At 47.4% G+C, this 19,347-nt stretch overlaps 1 protein-coding gene across 2 annotated transcripts in view; it reads right to left on the bottom strand.

Annotated features, from left to right (window-relative positions):
• The window catches only part of LOC135913915 (SEC14-like protein 2), a 31,653-nt gene that overhangs the window by 11,690 nt on the left and 616 nt on the right, over positions 1-19,347 (bottom strand). The window contains exons 2-6 of one of the 2 annotated variants that reach the window (XM_065446602.2): positions 13,580-13,649; positions 10,266-10,309; positions 8,584-8,646; positions 6,445-6,538; positions 4,192-4,286 (exon numbers count right to left, since the gene is read on the bottom strand). In XM_065446602.2, the coding sequence (XP_065302674.1) occupies positions 4,192-4,286; positions 6,445-6,538; positions 8,584-8,646; positions 10,266-10,309; positions 13,580-13,649 (366 nt within the window). The remainder of the gene's footprint in view (positions 1-4,191; positions 4,287-6,444; positions 6,539-8,583; positions 8,647-10,265; positions 10,310-13,579; positions 13,650-19,347) is intronic. The other variant, XM_065446603.2, reaches the window with a different exon arrangement.

Genomic DNA, 19,347 nt, shown 5'->3' with positions numbered 1-19,347 from the left:
GTACTTCAGTGGGCGCAGAAGGGTCAAAGTGGGAGAGAATCGGGGAAGTGGTAAGCCGCTCAATCAGGGTAGAGAAGGCTTTCGCCTGTAGCGGTCCCCAAGAGAAAGAGGCGTCTTTCTTAAGAAGGTCAGTGAGAGGGTGAGCGATGTCCGCAAAATTTTTCACAAATCGCCGAAAATAAGAGCATAAGCCCAGAAAACTACGGACATCGTTCGTTGAACAAGGTACAGGAAAATTTCGCACGGCGTGAACTTTCTGTGGATCAGGTTGGATTCCGGCGGCGTTGACGAGATGACCAAGCATGTTAATTTCACGGCGACCGAAATGGCACTTGGAGGAGTTTAGCTGAAGGCCAGCCCTGCGAAACACGGAGAGTATGGTTGTGAGGCGCCGCAGGTGGCTCTCAAAGTTCGGCGAAAACACAATCACATCGTCGAGGTAACACAGGCATGTAGACCACTTCAAGCCGCGCAAGAGAGAGTCCATCATGCGCTCGAATGTAGCTGGCGCATTGCATAATCCAAAGGGCATGACTTTAAATTGGTACAGACCGTCCGGTGTGACAAAGGCGGTTTTCTCGCGGTCCATCTCATCGACGCTAATCTGCCAATAGCCGGAGCGGAGGTCAATTGATGAAAAGTATTGGGATCCGTGAAGGCAGTCAAGAGCGTCATCAATGCGAGGCAAGGGATAAACATCCTTCTTTGTTATCCGGTTGAGGTGACGGTAGTCAACGCAGAAGCGCCACGAGTTATCTTTTTTCTTTACTAAGACAACCGGTGATGCCCACGGGCTACTGGAGGGTTCAATGATGTCCTTGTCCATCATCCTGTCTACTTCTTTCTGTATGATGGCCCTTTCTGTTGCCGAGACACGATATGGCCGCCTATGAATGGGGCTGGCGTCACCGGTGTTGATGCGATGCGTGACAACAGATGTCTGGCCAAGTGGACGGTCGTCCAAATCAAAGATGTCCCGATAAGATGACAGGAGATGACGAAGAGCTGTTGTTTGCTCGGAAGGAAGGTCGGGGGCGATCATCTTAGAAACATCGTCCGCAGGCGTCGAGTACGAAGGAGTGCATGACAAAGGTCCGTTCGTACTGAGGAAGGATTCAGAGGTCAAAAAAGAAATCTGAAATTCTTCCAAAGGAGTGATATGCGCTATGGCGATACCGTGTGGCAAAACATGTGACGAGAACCCAAAATTGAGGATGGGCACGCGAGCGCAGTTTTCGCGGATCCGAATTAAGGTGCTCGGTAGGGCAATATTACGCGACAAAACCACGTCAGTAAGCGGCGACAGGACGTACTCGCCATCAGGTACGGGAGGACAGGGCGTCAGCAGGACATTTGTAGCAGCCTGTGGAGACAGCCTTGCAAATTCAGCAGCACATAAGCGGTGTGGAGCACAAGTGGTTGCGTCGGCAGGAAGCGGCAGGTCCAACTGTACAACACCTGCGGAGCAGTCAATTTGGGCAGAGTGTTTCGAAAGGAAGTCGAGGCCGAGAATTAGGTCGTGTGGGCAGTGTTCAAGGACGATAAATAGAACAACGGTATAATGGCCCCCAATGGTCACACGTGCTGTGCACATTCCAAGGACAGGTGACGTACTCCCATCGGCGACTCGCACGGTGCACGGTACGGCGGGGGTCAGAACCTTTTTGAGCCGGCGGCGGAGAGCAGCGCTCATAACTGAAAGCTGCGCTCCTGTATCAACGAGAGATCTAACAGGAACGCCATCGACTTCAATGTCCAGCAGGTTTCCACATGTAGGCAGGGTCAATAGAGGATTTTTGGGCCGGGTCGGAGTTGCAGCTTCACCTCCGGGAGCTGCACCGCCTAGTTTCCCGAAGCGAAGCGACCGGTTGCAGAAGGGGACGAAGAGCGGTGAACGAGAGGCGAACGGGACCTACGACCTTGCGGAGACGGGGATCGGCTGGATCTTGGTGGAGCACTGTCGGCGTTGATGTTCCTAGTCGGCGTATAGGGCGAGAAAGTGCGATTGTCGGGTACTTGGCTGTAGTGACTCGGAGACGACCACCGAGGAGGCGACGACCAGTGGTTGCGGCAATGACGGGCGATGTGTCCAATACCGGAACAATTAAAACAGATGGGTTTATCATCCGCTGTGCGCCATTCAGCTGGGTTGCGACGGAGTGGTGGAAAGCTTTGCGTCCGGGAGCGAGCGGTCGGAGAAATTTGGTAGGTGTTGGTATGGCGGACTGAGCAGAGAGATGGAATGCCCAAACTTGCTATTTCCTCCCGAACGACCGCTTGTATAAGGGAGATAGCGGGTACGCTTTCCCGACAGTCTGAACGAACGGGAGCCGGGGCCATGGCCTCAAGCTCACGGCGAACGATGCGCGTTATTTCTTCCGGTGCTGCGGGCTGAACGAACCGCGGCGGGTCTTCGCAAGAAGATGTCGCGGCGGTATTGGGCAACCGGTCGAAAGTTTGAGTGACGCGGCGGCCCTTCGCTTGTTCGAAGCGCCGGCACTCCTTAATAATTGCATCCACAGTGGCACAATCCTTACACATCAAGAGATTGAAGGCATCGTCTGCAATACCTTTCAATATATGGCCAATCTTGTCTGCCTCGGTCATGTTGTCATCAGCCTTGCGACAGAGGGCCAGCACATCCTGTATGTACACGACATAGGATTCTGTGGACGTCTGAGCGCGGCACGCAAGTTCTTTTTTAGCTGCCAGCTGACGACCGACAGGTCTGCCGAACAGGTCTCGCATTTTTTCTTTGCAAACATCCCAGCTCGTTAGGTCAGCTTCATGTGTGTCATACCATTGCTTCGCAGTTCCCTTCAGATAAAATATTACGTTTGCAAGCATCATTGTAGGATCCCACCTGTTGTTGTCGCACACTCGCTCGTACATCGTAAGCCAGTCCTCGACGTCGACGTTGTCCGTGCCACAAAATGTTCCCGGGTCCCGTGGGTGAGTGAGGATGACCGTGGGCACGGGCTGCCGAGGCGTTGTCGCTTGTGTCGGTTGATTTGCCATTGTGACAGCAGGTAGATGACGTCCGCTGCGAAGTTCCGTGGTGGTACCCCGCACCTTCCACCAAAATGTTGCGGGAAGAAAGCAGGCCCACGAGTGTAAAATAACTTATATTTACAAATGATGGATATGGCGTTCAGGCAACCGCCAGACTTCGTCTTTCTCTAGTCCAATTCAACGTCTTCCTTCACTTCACCGTAACAATATTATGTATAATAAATATTTTATTAAACGACAATTTTATTTAAAACTATATAGCATTTTCGAGCATGCACAGTCACAAAGCGCTACTGAAGATATAAAATATTCCATTGCGGCGGTGAGTTGTGCAGGTTAGATTCCAGCGCTGCCATGTTTTAAAACCGAAGATTTTCTTTGCGAACCTAGCCGGGATTTGTGACCGAGGGTGCTGTGGCCTGGATTTTCGCTTGCCGAATGAAGCAAGCAATCGCAGCAGTAGGCAATCGCGTGACATTAGGCGAAATAATAACAAGAGCTTGGTGGCTTAACCCACCCTTCCGTTTCAAAGGGGACGCTCAGAGCATCCGGCCACATTTCCGCGGCCGCGCGGGGGAACAAAAAGAAAGAACCAGAAAGCTCGACTTCACGCATCCGCAGCAGCTGTGTCGGCATCGCATTGGCCTCTCTACAATGGCTGAATAAAGCCTTCCGTGTCAGTTTGTGCGGACATTCAATAAACACAAACTCGTGTTTCAATTCTTTATGCACTCGCAACAAAACTTCGCTGTATAGAGGTTCCAACTCGTTGGATCTGCTGCATTTTTTTCCTGCCGTCGCTGATTGAATTCACCGATTTGGTCGAACGCAGTATTTGTGTCACGGTGTCACTACGGCGTGCCTCGCAATCATACCATGGTTTAGGCACGTAAAACCACGAAATCTTACTCAGTCTATGGAGCACGGTCAGGGTCGCGTCAACCTTCAGTGAAAGTCGTGCAAAATAAGTGAAGCAGCAACAACAGCGTGAGGCAAAAGCTGTCTATATGGTTTAATAGCATGCATAATACATCTGGTAATACGGCGGCGCCGCAATGGACCACTGGCTCCTGTACATATCGCAGCAACCGTGCCGGCTTTGTAATGTACACAAGGCCATGTATACCCAATGTAAACGATGGCTGGGAAAGTTGTTAAAATGCACAGAAACGAACCGACCTTTCGCGTTTGGCTGTCCATGTCGCGCTGCATCATCTCCATCGTGTAGATCATATGTCGTACCAGATCTTCTTTGGACAGGCACTGTAGCATGCCTGCACGAGATGCGCCCTTCCGATGACGACAGTTCTACACTGACGGGAACGCCCCGCGTCAAGCCACATGAGTGTTCACATGTAAGAAGTTCTTATAAACTGTTTTGACAAGCTGTGATCTCCGTTTTACAAATATTGCGCACACAGCGTCTGTTAGTGCATATGTCAAGTGGGCTGTTCGTGTGGATGATGCCTCTCTTCCTTTTTTTTCCTTCCTGCGTTTGCTCATCGAAACGAAGTGCAGATTGGTTGCGATACCCCGCTAAAGAAAGATGAGAAGCGACGTAGTTGGAGAACATGTGGGGCGACGACGACTTTTCAAATGAACCCAATTTAAGATTTGGTACTGAACTTGCGACTTTGGCTTTGACACAGACAGATCAAAACAGAGAAAAAAGCCACCAGGAATATAATACATATGCGTAAATAATTTAGCGATTTCGTTGCGACCGGTGCTCCATTATATTCCACACGAATAACTGTGAGTCCGTTGTATAACAATCCAAAGTAAAGCATGCACGCAGCATGCACGTAAGGAACTGCAGCCCGTCGTTAGAAGTTTGCCTTTTGGGAAGGTTAAATAATAGTGACCTTTACTTGAGCACACGTGACAGGTAGGCCACTTTGCCTGCGTACTATTTGTAGCAAAAGTGAACAGGCCAAAATGCTCGCGGCAGACCTTCTGCCAGTGCTGTGGCCGGTGGAGTAGGCGTGATCTATGAGCACCAAGAGATTCTAAAAAAACACTCTTCGAAAGGATATGTCAATGCCTTCGAACATAGCTCTGTCGCCCGGCTGTTGTCCTGCTTGGCCATGAACGGCCTGGTTTGGGAACATTTTTCAAAATGCAGTAGGTGAAAATTCGCGCACCTAGCTGCAACATTTGAACAAGCACAGTGTTTTTCATATTCTTGCCGAAAACGCCTATGCTGCGAGCTTCCTTGAGGACATTCTATATCTGGGTCCCAGGAGGATGAGGCACCCAAAAGTCTACCTTAGAAGATCTAAACATGGCGTGCTTTCTATAGTTATGGTCCCAACAGCCCGCTTTGCTCATGCTTCAGCTTAAAACAAGTGGGCACGTGCTCGAAAATGGTCTATGAATAACTTACAAGGAGCCGGATCAAGACGAACGCGACACCTAAATGTATGAGAACGAATTCTCTATGACATAAGCGTGGCCTCTTTTCGCTTACCACGTGCGTCAACGTTTTGTAGATGCTCCAAACACTTCGCTGTCATAACGATACCTTTGATAAATTTGACAAATTTGACAAATTTGATGTTACCACATCAAAGATTCCGGTGATCAGAAATGAAACGCATCACTAACGGTGAAGTGAAGCGCGGAATCTTCGAGTGAAGAGTGAGTGAACAAGGAAAGCATCAGGGGAGGGGGAATCGAGCCAACATTTCGATAAGAAAGCTTATATTCAGACAAGTCCCGTTATCTAAACGTTTGTTCTAGATTGAGGCCTGCTTTATTTTCGCTGTGTTGTTCTCTTCTAATCTCCACATTCCCGTGACACATCTGTCTTTCGGATGAGTCTCTCCACTCGACCAACTCGAGGTAAAGCTATCCAAGAAAAAAAAATAATCTCAAAAATTCCTAAAGTGATCACCACAAGCTAATACTGTTATTGAGAAATGCCCCGTCCTGTAGCGTGAAATCTTTTGTTTAGCTTTCTAATTCCAGAAACGTCCGAACACCATTCTACTGAGAAAAGAAGTTACAATTGTTCAATTTATTTTTTTCCTCGAAAAACACATATGTACTAAAAAAACAACGATGCAATTTTTTGCTAAAAATTTGCTATAGTAATTAGTAATTCGGTCTCTCATCTACTACAACTGAAAACTTGCTACAGCATATCAAACAACGATACTGCGGGCATTGATTAACATTCCCGTGCTTAAATAAGGATGTGCGTTGCATTTCATCGCCTAAAATACGTTAACATCGCCTTGGATTCCTTGTACGCTGTAATCTATTATATTTACCCTAAATGAAGTTCTATACAAAACAAATTTTCTATTCTGTTTGCTAATGCGGCGCCATACGCAAAGGCATCTGGCGAGATGCAATGTCATGCAGTCCCTGGTGCACATCAGATGCGATTACGCCACATTGAACGAAATCAGCGCGGGACGCACCCACCTCTGAAATCTCCGTGTCCAACCGGCACGATGTAAACGGGGCAACCGTCTCGGTCATGGTTAAATATCCCACCGGGAAAGTACTTCTTCAGAACCTGCGAGATCCATGAAAGCCATGGTAAATTATGAAAGCAATGGGCGGAGTGTTAATTTAAATATGGTTGTCGCTTTGATGGGGCACGGATAAGCGCTGGCAAACTATAAGGAAAACACTGGTCTCGTCAAAGAATGGCTGTGTCCGGGGATTAGAGGTTGTTAATATGTGGGCGAAGTAATTGTAATGTCGCAACGCACTACATTACGGTTGCTTGGTATGAAGGAAATTTTTGAACGGAAACGCCCAACAGACCCCTTTGGTGCTTCGCGAGCGCTCTAGCCTTACGCACGGTGCGGCTTATGCAATTGGGAAAGTGCTTGTGTTACGGCCCAAGACTGCGGCTGTCGTGAAGCGATAACAAAGTTGCCTAGGGACATCTCTGTTGCTTAACCCGCTGGCTCAGCGGAACTCAAGCTTCCTATGTAGATAAAATTTCGCAGTGAATTTTTTATCCTTTCTTTTCGGTCATGTCTGATCGCAGCCGTTTCGCTTCTTTTTCGTCCAAGATATATCGAAAGTACAGATGGATTCCGACGATGCTGCGAACCCTGCAGTGCACTCGTGGATGCGTCTGTTGAGCGTACTTTGCGAGATTGTACGTGATGGGACGAACCGAATTTATGAGCATTCATTTTAAAGCGGCCCGTCGAGATTTGCCACCGAGCACGCCCCGTCGGAATGCAATAAGTTGTGAATGAATGAATAAATGAATGAAAAGGAGCTGACGGTCCAACTGATGAGGACCCTTTATTCTGACATCTCCCATCAACGCATCATAATCTGCTTGCCAACATCTGCCAACGAACTGGTCGACATACAAGCAGCACCGCACATCCGTCTTTCTTTCTTTCTTTCTTTCTTTCTTTCTTTCTTTCTTTCTTTCTTTCTTTCTTTCTTTCTTTCTTTCTTTCTTTCTTTCTTTCTTTCTTTCTTTCTTTCTTTCTTTCTTTCTTTCTTTCTTTCAGATTTGTTTATTTAGAATGAAATCTTTGCGAGTCACAACAGCCTGAGCGTGCCTGGGGGACTGTACACAGACGTTACACAGATGATTGTGTAATTACATAGAGCGCTTTGCGTAGAATTTTAGGACGCCTTCGGACTGCTAGTCCAGGAATAGCTGAGAAAATAATTACGAAATCCGAGCTAGGCACTGTTCTCCGTTCAGGACTCGAGAGCACAGCGCCATCTGCCCTGCAAGTAGACTAGGTTTCTCGATTTAGAACAAGTAGTCCCTTCTGCCTTCGATAATACGGTGCAGTGCGCTGCGTTACTGCGATCGAGAGAGCCTAACTACAAGCGTGGCCAGATTGTCTTAATTAAGCTCCTTCCAGTTCCGTTCATACGAAGCGTGCTCAAGAATAGTGCTCACGTTGATTAACCCTTTAATGACGGCACATATAGATACACGAAAGAAAGGTTTATTTTATATCAAAATAAGCAACGCACATAGAGAATAATCATAATCAACGAAAATTTAAATTGCCGATGTTTTTACAGGAATAGGCGAGAAACACGAGGCAGAAAACTGGAAGTGGGCTTCACCTCAAGCGGTCTATGTCATCGTTTGAAATGTGTACCAACATCTCTCGTCATACGTGAATCATAAGTGTACATTTAATTTGGTTTACATCACGTGCGTGTCACTGCTGTTGCCGGATATCTTGAATCGGTCTGTCTCCTCTCACTGTGCTCTCAAAAAGAAGGCCAGTCGCCCGTCAGAGTTCTTCCTCGTGCTGTGTTCCTGTTCTAAACCAACAAATGACGCTTGGTGGCTGTCATTCTGTGCTGGCTGGAAACGTTTAGCCATAAAATTCGTACTCAATACCGAAACTCGGCAAAAAAAAAGGAGGATATTTTTTTTTCTGGTATGTTGACTGTAGGCAACACTCGGCAGTAAAGGGTTAAGCATGGCCGCGAAGAGCAGAATACAGCAGGTTTCCCAAAGTGTGCCGTGCCTGGTTATCGACGAGTTAGATCTGCCGATAGAAGCTCTACTGCCTATGTTACGATCTACGTAAGCGAAGCACTCGGGGCTTTACTTACCGGATGGCACTCGTACCGCTCGATCAAGGTGTCGACCTTATTTTCCTCTCTCCAACGCAGATTCTGCCGGGCGAAAAAAAAAAATGCGTGAAAGTTTTTCTCTCTTCCTTTCTTCTTCGAAACCGGAACGTAACGCAGCCATGGTGGAAGGTGCCACTTACAAGCAAAGATTAGCGTGCATTGGCTATGAGCCATCGATGTATCTGTGTCGTTGCTGCTACGATTGGGCTCATCCAAGGCGCATAATTAAGCTCCAGAGTGACGTGAGCGCCATTTCATTACCGTTATACAGCCTATACGTCAGCTGCTAGCTACACGTCGAGGCCGTCATCCCTTAAGTGCAAGGATGATAAACGTGAAAAGGGTGTAGCGTACACGTTTATCGCATGCTTTTTCTTTTTCTTTAATTTAGTGACGGTACGTTCGTCTGGTCGCTTTTAAGCGCTAGAAAGCGCTCTTGCCGTGTTGCTTGCATTCGGTTGTTCAAAACCTATTGTCGTAACACATTCGCCTGCTTTATTGACAGCGCCGCGCTCCGGCTGAGTGCGCTCGGAGGCGCTACCACCTTCAAGTTTCAAGTTTATTGCTTCATTCATTAGTGGTACATATATGCAGTAGAAGTTATACAGAAAGAGGTCCCACAGTTAATAATAATAATTATAATATTTTGGGTTTTACGTGCCAAAACCACTTTCTGATTATGAGGCACGCCGTAGTGGAGGACTCCGGAAATTTTGACCACCTGGGGTTCTTTAACGTGCACCTAAATCTAAGCACACGGGTGTTTTCGCATTTCGCCCCCATCGAAATGCGGCCGCCGTGGCCGGGATTCGATCCCGCGACCTCGTGCTCAGCAGCCCAACACCATAGCCACTGAGCAACCACGGCGGGTGAGGTCCCACAGTTAGAAACTGCAGCGCAACCTGGGAGCGCGACCGAAATCTGGCAAAAAACTCGATCACGTGGCAATCCTATCGCTCGGGAGGCAGCCCGCACATTCGGCTAGAGCCAGGTTTCTTTCGGCTCCAAGTCGAGAGTGCGCCGCATATCTGGAAACCAAGTTGCAGCAATTTATAGGAGCCAGTCGTATGTACCATAAGTCGCCCATTACCGAGAGAGAAAGAGGAACGCTCCTCAATGGGTGCTGGAGATGTTTGCCTGGCCATACACTTAGCATGCTCCTCCAGACGACAAGTGGGACGTTTGAAATGACGCGCTAATTATACAATACCTTGTATACACGCGAACACTGCGTACACAAGTAACAAGCACACACGGTCACAGGGAACCGAAGTGCCTCTTTCAGACAAGCGTTCTGGAGGGAGACTTTCGTTGCGCCCCAAAGCACCGGCAGCGCTGCTACAAGGTCAAACAATGTTGCGCAGGTCGAAGGAGATACGACGTAAATTTAAAGCCAATCGCAGCTCGGCTCTCGTGGCCACCCAGTGCCGAAACGCTGTACAAATGCATTCTTGCCGAAGGTGAGGCAGCCATGACTGTCGCTTTACCGTTACCGTGGTAACGCGTTGTAGCACGTAACGAGTAACTTCGTGAAGGAGTTATTGCCGAATGGGAACGGCGATGACGCGCATCTGGCATACCGCCATATCAGCTTTTCAATGCCGCAGGGATTACGCCTGGCGGATGGCCAGATTCTTGGCCTTCGCCATGCCCATACTCACTTTGCGCAGGAGCTCTTCCGCCTTGGTCACGTCGAAGTCTCGTGCTGCCAATGGAAAGAAAGAGAAATTGTGCGTGTGCATTTTGGAAATGCCAAACGTTAAGTCAGCCTTAGTTAGTATGCGGACTTATTTCACGGAACCGTCTCTCCGCCGAACCGAGCCGCAGCCACCGCGCGAGGCCTTGGCTGAGCGTAAATCTGTGAGCAAATGCGACGCGAGTAACTGCTAGTGTGTGTGTTGAGAGTCGGGCGACTGGCGGCAGATTATGGGACACAAATTTGGGTGATCGGCAGAGGCGCTAGAATCCAACGAGCACGCTGTAAAATAATTTACGCCCTTAAAAGTGTAAAAGAAGGTGTAAATGTGTCTATAACTCACAAACTCAGGGTGTCAGTTATATAAACCACATCCTAAGGGTGTGAGTTATATACATATTTACACCCTCTATCCCTTTAAGAGTGTAAAATATAAGTCACACCCTAGAGGTGCGAGTTTAGACACATTTACACTTTTTTCCCTTTTAAGGGTGTAAAATGTAAATCACGCCATAAGGATGTGAGTTATAGACGGATTTACACCTTTCCTCTCTTATAAAGGTGTAAAATATAAATTGCACCTTTAGGGTGTGATTTATAGACACATTTACGCCCTTTTCCCTTTTAAGGGTGTAAATTATTTTGCAGTGTACAGCAGGAGTGCCATATATTAAGCATTGGAGGCACTCGGTATTCACACTGCTCTTAAGAGCCAATTCTCCAGAGAAATGACAGCGTCAGTGCACATAAGGAGTGTGCCTTTACGTACGCCTTATGCATCATTAGCATATAATAACACCAGATATATTCGGATAAATACTGGAATGTTTCAAGGTGGAGCGCTACGTCGGTCCTTTAGTCAATGCAAGCGACTTACTAACGCATGCACAGATTAACTTACAAGCGGCGCATCTCGGCAGTGCTTGCATGCAGTGGCAAACTCTTCATGCGAGCGAGGCAGTAGTGAAGCACGGTGCAGAGTTAGCATAAGTTTCCCTGTACTAGTGAGCGAGGTATGTCTGAGAAGCAAGGAGACTAGGCCTCTTCTACGGTCTCTGTGTAAAATAGGGGTACGCTTCTCATGGAATCAAATAGCATGATGTCTTAGCAGTGTATGACTATAACTTGAGTTTTCAGCAACTATTTGAGTTTGTGTAGCATACATTCGTTCGCACCCTTATCTCGCCACGTCGTTCAGCTGCGAGAACTCCGGAATGAACCATGAACAAGGATCAACGAATCAACTTGATCGTTGTTGTCGTGTTGGAGAAGAATCCACCAGAAACACTTCAGATGCTTCGGCAAGTGTATGAAGATAACACCGTGTTACGTATACATGGGTTTAATTCAGACAATTGGTTCAAAGAGGGACTTAAGGAAGTGCCAGACGTCTCCAGGAGCGTGAAAGCTTCATTAAGGAATACTGACGGTAACGTCGCACGGGTAAGACATGTGTTGGGTGCTCATCGTCGGCTAACTGTTCCAATGATTACCAGCCAGTTCGCGAAGCAAAATGACAGAGTTTGAAAACTTGTCACCGAAGATTTCTGCATTCACGAACTCTGTGCAGGAATGGTGCAATGGCTGCTGAACTCTCATCAAAAGGAGCTCCACATGCAGTTGTGCCAATACATGATAGCACGTTTTCAAACGTAATCTTGCGGACTTGCTTCGAAGAGTCATCACTGGGTATGAGACATGTATTCGTTAGTATTATCCACAAATCAAGCACCAGAGCTGTAATGAAAGTCTCCGACGTCGCCGAGACCAAAGAAATCAAGGCATTCGAAGTCAACAGTGAAACACATGCTGATCACGTTTTTCATTGTGAGGGGCATCGCCCACATTAAGTTCTTGCCACAGTGACAGATGTCTATCCAGCAAACGTACGCGAAAATATCCTGCGGCATTTACGTCACTAAGGGCAGAAGAAGAGGCAGTTGTGGCAGGGCTAATCTCATCCGCTGCATCAGGACAACGCAGCAAGTCGCAAGACTTTTGGTATCCGGCATATCCTAGCCGAAAGGACCTCTGCTATCCTGACACAACCTTCATATGCCTATAATCTTGCCGCCTGTAACTTTTTCTTATTACCCACGATAAAGGTGATTATCCTAGGGGCTTGTTCTGAAGGCGTGGAGGCGATCAATGGGGGCGTAATGAGGGAGCTGCAAAATATCTCTGAATAATCTTTACTGCAGTGCATAGAAGCGTTGTAGAGAAGTGTGGAAAAGCATTTCAGACTGCAGGGGGATTAGCTTGAGGGAGGGACTTTGTATTTTGCCGCTTGGCATATAAACAAAATGTAAGTGATACCAGACCCGCTACATTTCAGACAGACCTCGTGTATATTTGATGATTAGGCGTCTGGAAAGGCGAATGAAAGAGCAAAGCGTGCGGTGAGCACATAATTCTGTGGCTAGAAGTGAGCTTGAAGGAGAGAGAACAGGCGTAGAACGCAATAAAACAGAATTAAATAAAGGAGAAAGACAACAACCTCAACAGGATGAAACAATGTGACGACGAATTCGAGCGACGAAATTGTGACGTCCACAAAAGTTATACGCCAACATCCACATTACGTGCGCGCTAGCCTTGGATTCGTGAGAAAGCCAGCTTACTGTCGAAAAGAAACTGGGCCTGCTGGACGCCCCACACTTCGAAAAGTCGGGGCCTGTGTTCTTTGCTGGTTGTGTGGATTGAAGATGTCGCTTTCAGAGCTGAATTACGAATATGCTGGTGAATGAACTTGAACAGCGAAGTCTCTTCAAAGTCTCAAATCCAGACCTCTCTAGCAAGAATTTGATTAGAGCTTTCGGAATACCATGGCGGCGACAAATAAGGGTCCGGTCAAGGTCCCAATAGAAGCTTTATTAACAAAGGAAGTGTCTTTTCAGGTTTTCCGCAGCTCCAGTGAGGCGTCTGCGCTGGATGTTACGTCACACAAAAGTGACGTGACACCCCCAAAGTTATCGACCTAGAATAGATGGTTTGCGACGACGTCCTTGCGGCCGCCATTTTGGGATACTACCGTGTTCAGGAGTTTCCTAAACAGGAAACATAACTGCACGACAGGCGCGTCTTGCACCGTGCGACAAATCGATAACAGTAATAATCGGGTGAAAAACAGTTACCGTCAAAAAGCAAAACAAATATGCCCGTGATAATACGGTGCGCTGACGCCATGTCTGGGTAGCAGTAGCGTGAGAAACTACGTCCGTAAATTCACGTGACGTGATACGAACATCACTCCGCTTGCATGAACGCCGTTGCACTCACCTCTAAGCCAGCGCAGCAGGTAAGGGTCAGTGAACTTTTCTTGCCAAATGTCCCGTAGAGCCTCTTTAAACTGTTGGAAGTTGGAAGAGGATTAGTTAAGAAGAACGGGCATATGCGCATCACATCTAAAATGCATACATCGCTTTGTTAGTTTACAACACCAAAGCCACTCTCCCAATGCCTATATGTATTGCAAAATATTTTTTTTTATTCGCAAGCCAGATTTTCTCTCGTTTGAATGCTTCCGGAACCTGGAATGATGCACAGACAGTAAATTTCGTGCTGAGATCGTAATTCCGCAGGGCCGTGCTAGAAGTAAAAAAAAAATAAAATACGATGTTCGGATACTTGTTCGCGCCTTTCATTTTTCGTGAATTCCTGTCCATTCGCAAAAAGTGCGTCCTCGAGAAAACCAAGTCGTTTATAGGTACGTTACGCATTGGACGCAGGTGCTTTAGGTCATTGTGAAGAGCGCGTACGATGTAGCTGGTTAAGACTGCGAATCAAAGAGCGAACCAGCAGAGAGCGAAAGCTGAGAGAAATAAAGCTACGGGCTGAAAATGACGGTTTACAGGAGCGTCGACGCTCCTTTGATTGTGCGGGCTCCTTCCGAGTAGAATATGAACTAAGGGAGCCGAACTCACTAGACTACGTAGATAGAATATGCTTTTTTCTCTCGCCGTTCGGACTGAAAAACGCCCGACTTGTATCCGTGCGCATGCAATATCGCACTCAATATGAGTTGCAACGCCGCATGCCGCTGCGACTTTTGCTCTCACTCAGAAAAATAACAGGCGCCATTTTCTTTAATAGGGTCCTTCCAGCAATTGGAACGGCGTTTAGTTACCCGCCGTGGTTGCTCAGTGGCTATGGTGTTGGGCTACTGAGCACGAGGTCGCGGGATCGAATCCCGGCCACGGCGGCCGCATTTCGATGGGGGCGAAATGCGAAAACACCGTGTGCTTAGATTTAGGTGCACGTTAAAGAACCCCAGGTGGTCGAAATTTCCGGAGTCCTCCACTACGGCGTGCCTCATAATCAGAAAGTTGTTTTGGCACGTTAAACCCCATAATTTAATTTTTTTTAACGGCGTTTAGTTCATCTGCTTTTCATTTACATGTCAGCGCTGCCATAGTATAAATGACGAACTAAGGCTGCATCTCGCTCTGATATCGCGTCGGAGCAGCTGCCAAATCCTGTTATCGCGAATCGTTTCAGACACGCGCACAGTACGCCCGCACGCACGCTTACGTTGCACTTATCGTCAGAAGTAAAAGATAAAGATCAACGCTACAAGGACCCGTATGAGCCGACTATAATTAATGCAAATGCATGTGACTGAATCGCCTCAAAAATAAAAACATACGCGCCACTGGCTCCAAGTTTATGGACCTCTTTCTGCGCGGTCTGATCGGCTTAAGCACCGGAGTCGGATGAACCGGTTTGCACGCACGTATCTCTAGAAACCTCGGGAATGTTGCGCTTGCTTCGCCGCAAACAAAGCGATAGTATTTTGCATACCGCTCGGTCGGAGGGAGATACCGCTCGGAGGGAGATAGTATTCGCGCCAGTTCCTCGAAACTTCACTTGTCGCAGCGGTGTCCGTTATTCGCAATGCAGTGGCTCGCTCGAGTGCTTTAGACAGGAAGTGTGGGCGTGCGTATACGTGTCACACGTATACCAGCTCAGCAACAGTGGTGCAGAGTAACTGCTCTCTTCGTTCTTTAATCACGCAGCCTCACGCGAGGGCCAGTTCTGAGCAATCAGGTCCCTGTGGAAATACTTTTCTTGGCTTTTTCGCTACCTGAGGGCAACACACTTGAGTGGCCGACTATAGACATCCTACGCCTAAGTTCTCTCTCTCTCTCTTTCACTCTCCATTCCCCTCCCCATGTGTAGGGTAGCAAACTGGACTCAGTCTAGTTAACCTCCCTGCCTTTCCGTCTTCCCTTCTCTCTCTTTGGCACACTGCAACGCCAGACAGAAAAGCTGGAAAGACTTCAGCTTTTCCGGTGTCTGGGGCGAAAGTGAAAAAGATGTAAAGAATCAGGGGGGGGGGGGGGGAGCGTAGATAAAACAGACGCGAATGAGAATGAGGAGCGGTCGCCCTCAAGCTCCGTACAAGCGGAGACGCTGATTTAAACTTGTAATGCGAGAGGCGTGTCGTTAACGCCGGCGGCGGCAATGATCCGCTCGACGATCCACCTGCGGTAACCCCATTTCGCGTTGTTTTATCAAAGACGACCACAGTACGAGTAAAAGCAAGCTCAGAAACAGAAGAAAAAACGAAAACGAAGGAAACCGTCGAAAGCGAAGAGTCACACACGTCTACTGCGTTCGAGTCGTACCAGCCTAAGGTGAGCGCCGAAGGTTAGAAGGTCAGATTTTGTTTCGGAGTGGTCAGATACAGCGCGAGTTCTTATTTGAACGAAAGAAAGAAATGAAAGCAGAATTCGTCTGGCGTAAGCCAATAAGCAGAAATATTCAGGTTGTTCGCAATGACGCGTCAAAACATTCTCACCTCCTTCGCAATAACTGGGTGTTGGCGAGACAGAGCATACATGTATAAATTCATCGCTGTTGCCCGTGCAAGGTAGTTGTTGCAGCACTTTTAACTAAACAGAAAAAGGTAACGATGCCGACGAAATGTTTTTCAAGGTCGCGCCATAGCTATGGGCTTTACGTAAAGCTTAGTACTACGCATAACGACACCTGTGCCGATATGCATCTGCGGCAACGCTAGCGAAAAAAAAAATGCGGCGTATCCCACGTAGGCGATGACGATCACGAACCAGAAGATTGAGGGGGAAGAGGAAGAGAAGAGGAATGAAATAATTGGTTAATGAAGTAGTTTTTAATCGTGTAGAATAAACCCAGGTTTCAATTGTGAAAAGGAAGGGAAGAAAAGCAGTTATGGAGGCTAATTTAGTGTCCTCATCCCCCATCCAATTTATGTATCCTGTCGCATTGATCATCAGTACAATGTTGGTATTTTGTCATGCAACACTAAAAGTTTTTCACAATCATTCCTGCCGCGAACCTCGCGTGACTGGAACCATCTTCCCGCCGAAGTTGTAGGCCTTATTAATTATGAACAATTCCGTGAAGCCTTAGCTAATATTGTATATACAGGTGCCATTTAAACGCTCATGTAACCAACTGTTTTTGTCCTCTTTTTGTATTTACCACTCCCCCTCTGTAATGCCCTTGGCCCTGAGGGGTATAATAAATGAAATGAAATGAATGAAATGAATACTGATCCGCGAATCAGCTTCGACGACAGAGCTCCGCCAACGTGATGGACCTGCTGAGTGCAACTCTTGCTGTGCAAAACTCTTGCTGTGCTGCATGGCGAAGCACAGCAAGAACCCGCAGTCTCTTTCGTTTGAACCGACTCCCAACTCTAGCGCGAGGCTTGAACGTTCCAACAGCAAGTGTCCAATATTTGGACGGCTGTCCGGGGTGACATCGGTAGCACCTTGGTCGACCGAGTGCCTGTCGCCTACACTTTGCAGGCGCGTCCGCAGCGCAAGCTGCGCAAACTCGCGTCCTGTGTACGACGATTTGCGCATTGCGATGGAGACCACGAGGCAAAAAGATTTATTTGGGCGGATGGCTCATAACCCCTATACGAGGGGCCTTGGGTGCATGAAGCCGTTTCTTCAGTGTTATACGTCGGGAAGTAGGACCGCCAATCGTAGAGACGCGCCAGTGATGAGACGTTTGCGAATGCAAAACTTGGCACTCGTTAGGGGCGCCCACGGCGAGAATAAGCGCCTCGTGTATATATAAAAGCATTAGAGGAAAGTCATGCTGGCTCGCGCGGTGAACGAAGGACGCAGGAAAAGTTATAACCGCACGCAAATGCACTTTTGCGGCAGCCAGCCGCCAAGCAAGTGGCCAAACCAGTCGGGAGTGCACGCAATGTCCCGCGGCAAAAGAGCGTCGGATCGCATTTCCGGAACGTTCTACTGTTATGAAGGAGCCCTTTGTCTCTGGCGTTCGATTGTGTCACTTTCACTAGTCTTAGGGCAAAGGCTTTTGGTGAAATAATTGTCGAACTGCTTACAAAGTTAATAAAGACGGGTTCCCCACAAGTTCGCATCCAGGACATGACTTGCGCGGATGATATACTGTAAGCTGACGCTGTGTTCACGTCTGATGTTCAGCTCAGCGGTGGTAGCAAAACACTAGTCTTCGTCTCGCCACGTCAGACGGTGAATGAACGTCTCGCGTGCCTGCATCGTTCGCTCTTAGCAGGCCCAAGACATGATGGAACATAATGGATCTGGTAGTAGAACTGTGCGCTGCATGATCAAGTTGTGTGCACTGTTAATGGCAAAGCACTGTCGTTCTTCTTCCCGCGTAAGAGCATCCTCAAGGAAAATAATGAGTTGAGTTGTATGAGTAAATTAAGCTATTACAATATAACAGAACACCCTGATCGTGATAGTAGGCTCGTTAAAGCATTACAGCCGCGAAAAAAGAAAATTAGAAAAAGAAGAAGCGTGCGGCGACGCTGTTTCACCGTGACCTGGTAGATTTTGACAGCGCCCGCTTTGGCCTCGTTAACTCTTTCTGTTCAAAGATGGGCTACGCTGTATTCTAAATCAGCCAAACGCTCAATTTAACAAGTTTCGGGAACTTTCACTGCGCTGCGACAGACTAAATACGGGAAAATGTATAGACCTTTATGACGTCACACTGGCATGGGGGCGCGGCGATTCCGGAGAGAAATTCCGAAGATTAAAATTGGCCTTTATTCGCTCTTCTAGTAATCGATCAGTTCTCGCAAAATTGACAGAACCAAAGCTTCGGAGCAATAATACATCAGCGTAAACTGATTTAGTAGATTTTATTTAGCGTCCATTTAAACCAATGCATTCGAAACTGTGATCGAATCTAAACGAAACAGGAGAGCGTTGTATGTTTTCGTGAGGCGAACACTTCACCAGTCTGAAAAGACATCGCGACCTTTGAGACACTATGAAAACTAACGAACTTGGACTCGCCTCCTCAATTTCGCATGAAAATTGGGACTTAAAACACTTACAATTATATGCTTGTAGCATAAATGCGCGCAGTTTGCCCAGGTCGGGTACGTGTGTCAGAGTGATCGGTTTTAGAAAAGGCCGAGAGGTGTGAAAATACACCAAGACCGTTTGAATGTATCCCACCTGTTTACCAAATTGAGAAGCTTCTGGACAAACATTGCTGGATTTACAAATACTACATGCTGCACGAATCCGTCTACAAACGTTATATGCCGGAAGATGTTGTTCCTGACCTTTAGCTTTTGCAGGCGTCTGACACAATAACGGCACGATAATAAAATAAACAAATAAATAAGAAACTAATTTTGTCTGCGCCCTGATCCTATTCCGTTTTCTTTCGACACTGAGGGCTTTTGCAAAGAGCAGAATCCGCGAAATCGATATTCCAACTGTAATGGTTGTGAAGGGCAAGGGCAGAGAATTCATTATAGGAACGGCAGAGAGGTCGGCCGGTATATGACGCTTTTGTATACAGCTTTTTTTTTTTTCGAACTTCCCTCTGCCTTTCTTATACGGTGGCACACACTTGTAAGATAACATCATTTTTTGTCATAGGTTAAAAGATAGTATGAAAGGGATTGTTCGTTTAATTTATTCAGTGAACGCTACCGTTAGACTGCCGCTAGAGAGAGAGAGAGAAAGAGAGAGAGAGAGCAAGGGACAGGAAAGGCAGTTTAGACCTAATAACTTGACAGTGATAGTTCCTCCCATGTG

This window comes from Dermacentor albipictus, chromosome 5 (assembly GCF_038994185.2).
Source record: "Dermacentor albipictus isolate Rhodes 1998 colony chromosome 5, USDA_Dalb.pri_finalv2, whole genome shotgun sequence".
Taxonomy (NCBI): Eukaryota; Metazoa; Arthropoda; class Arachnida; order Ixodida; family Ixodidae; genus Dermacentor; species Dermacentor albipictus.
The sequence above is the reverse complement of the archived record's forward strand: the minus strand, read 5'-3'. Positions and strand labels throughout refer to the sequence as shown.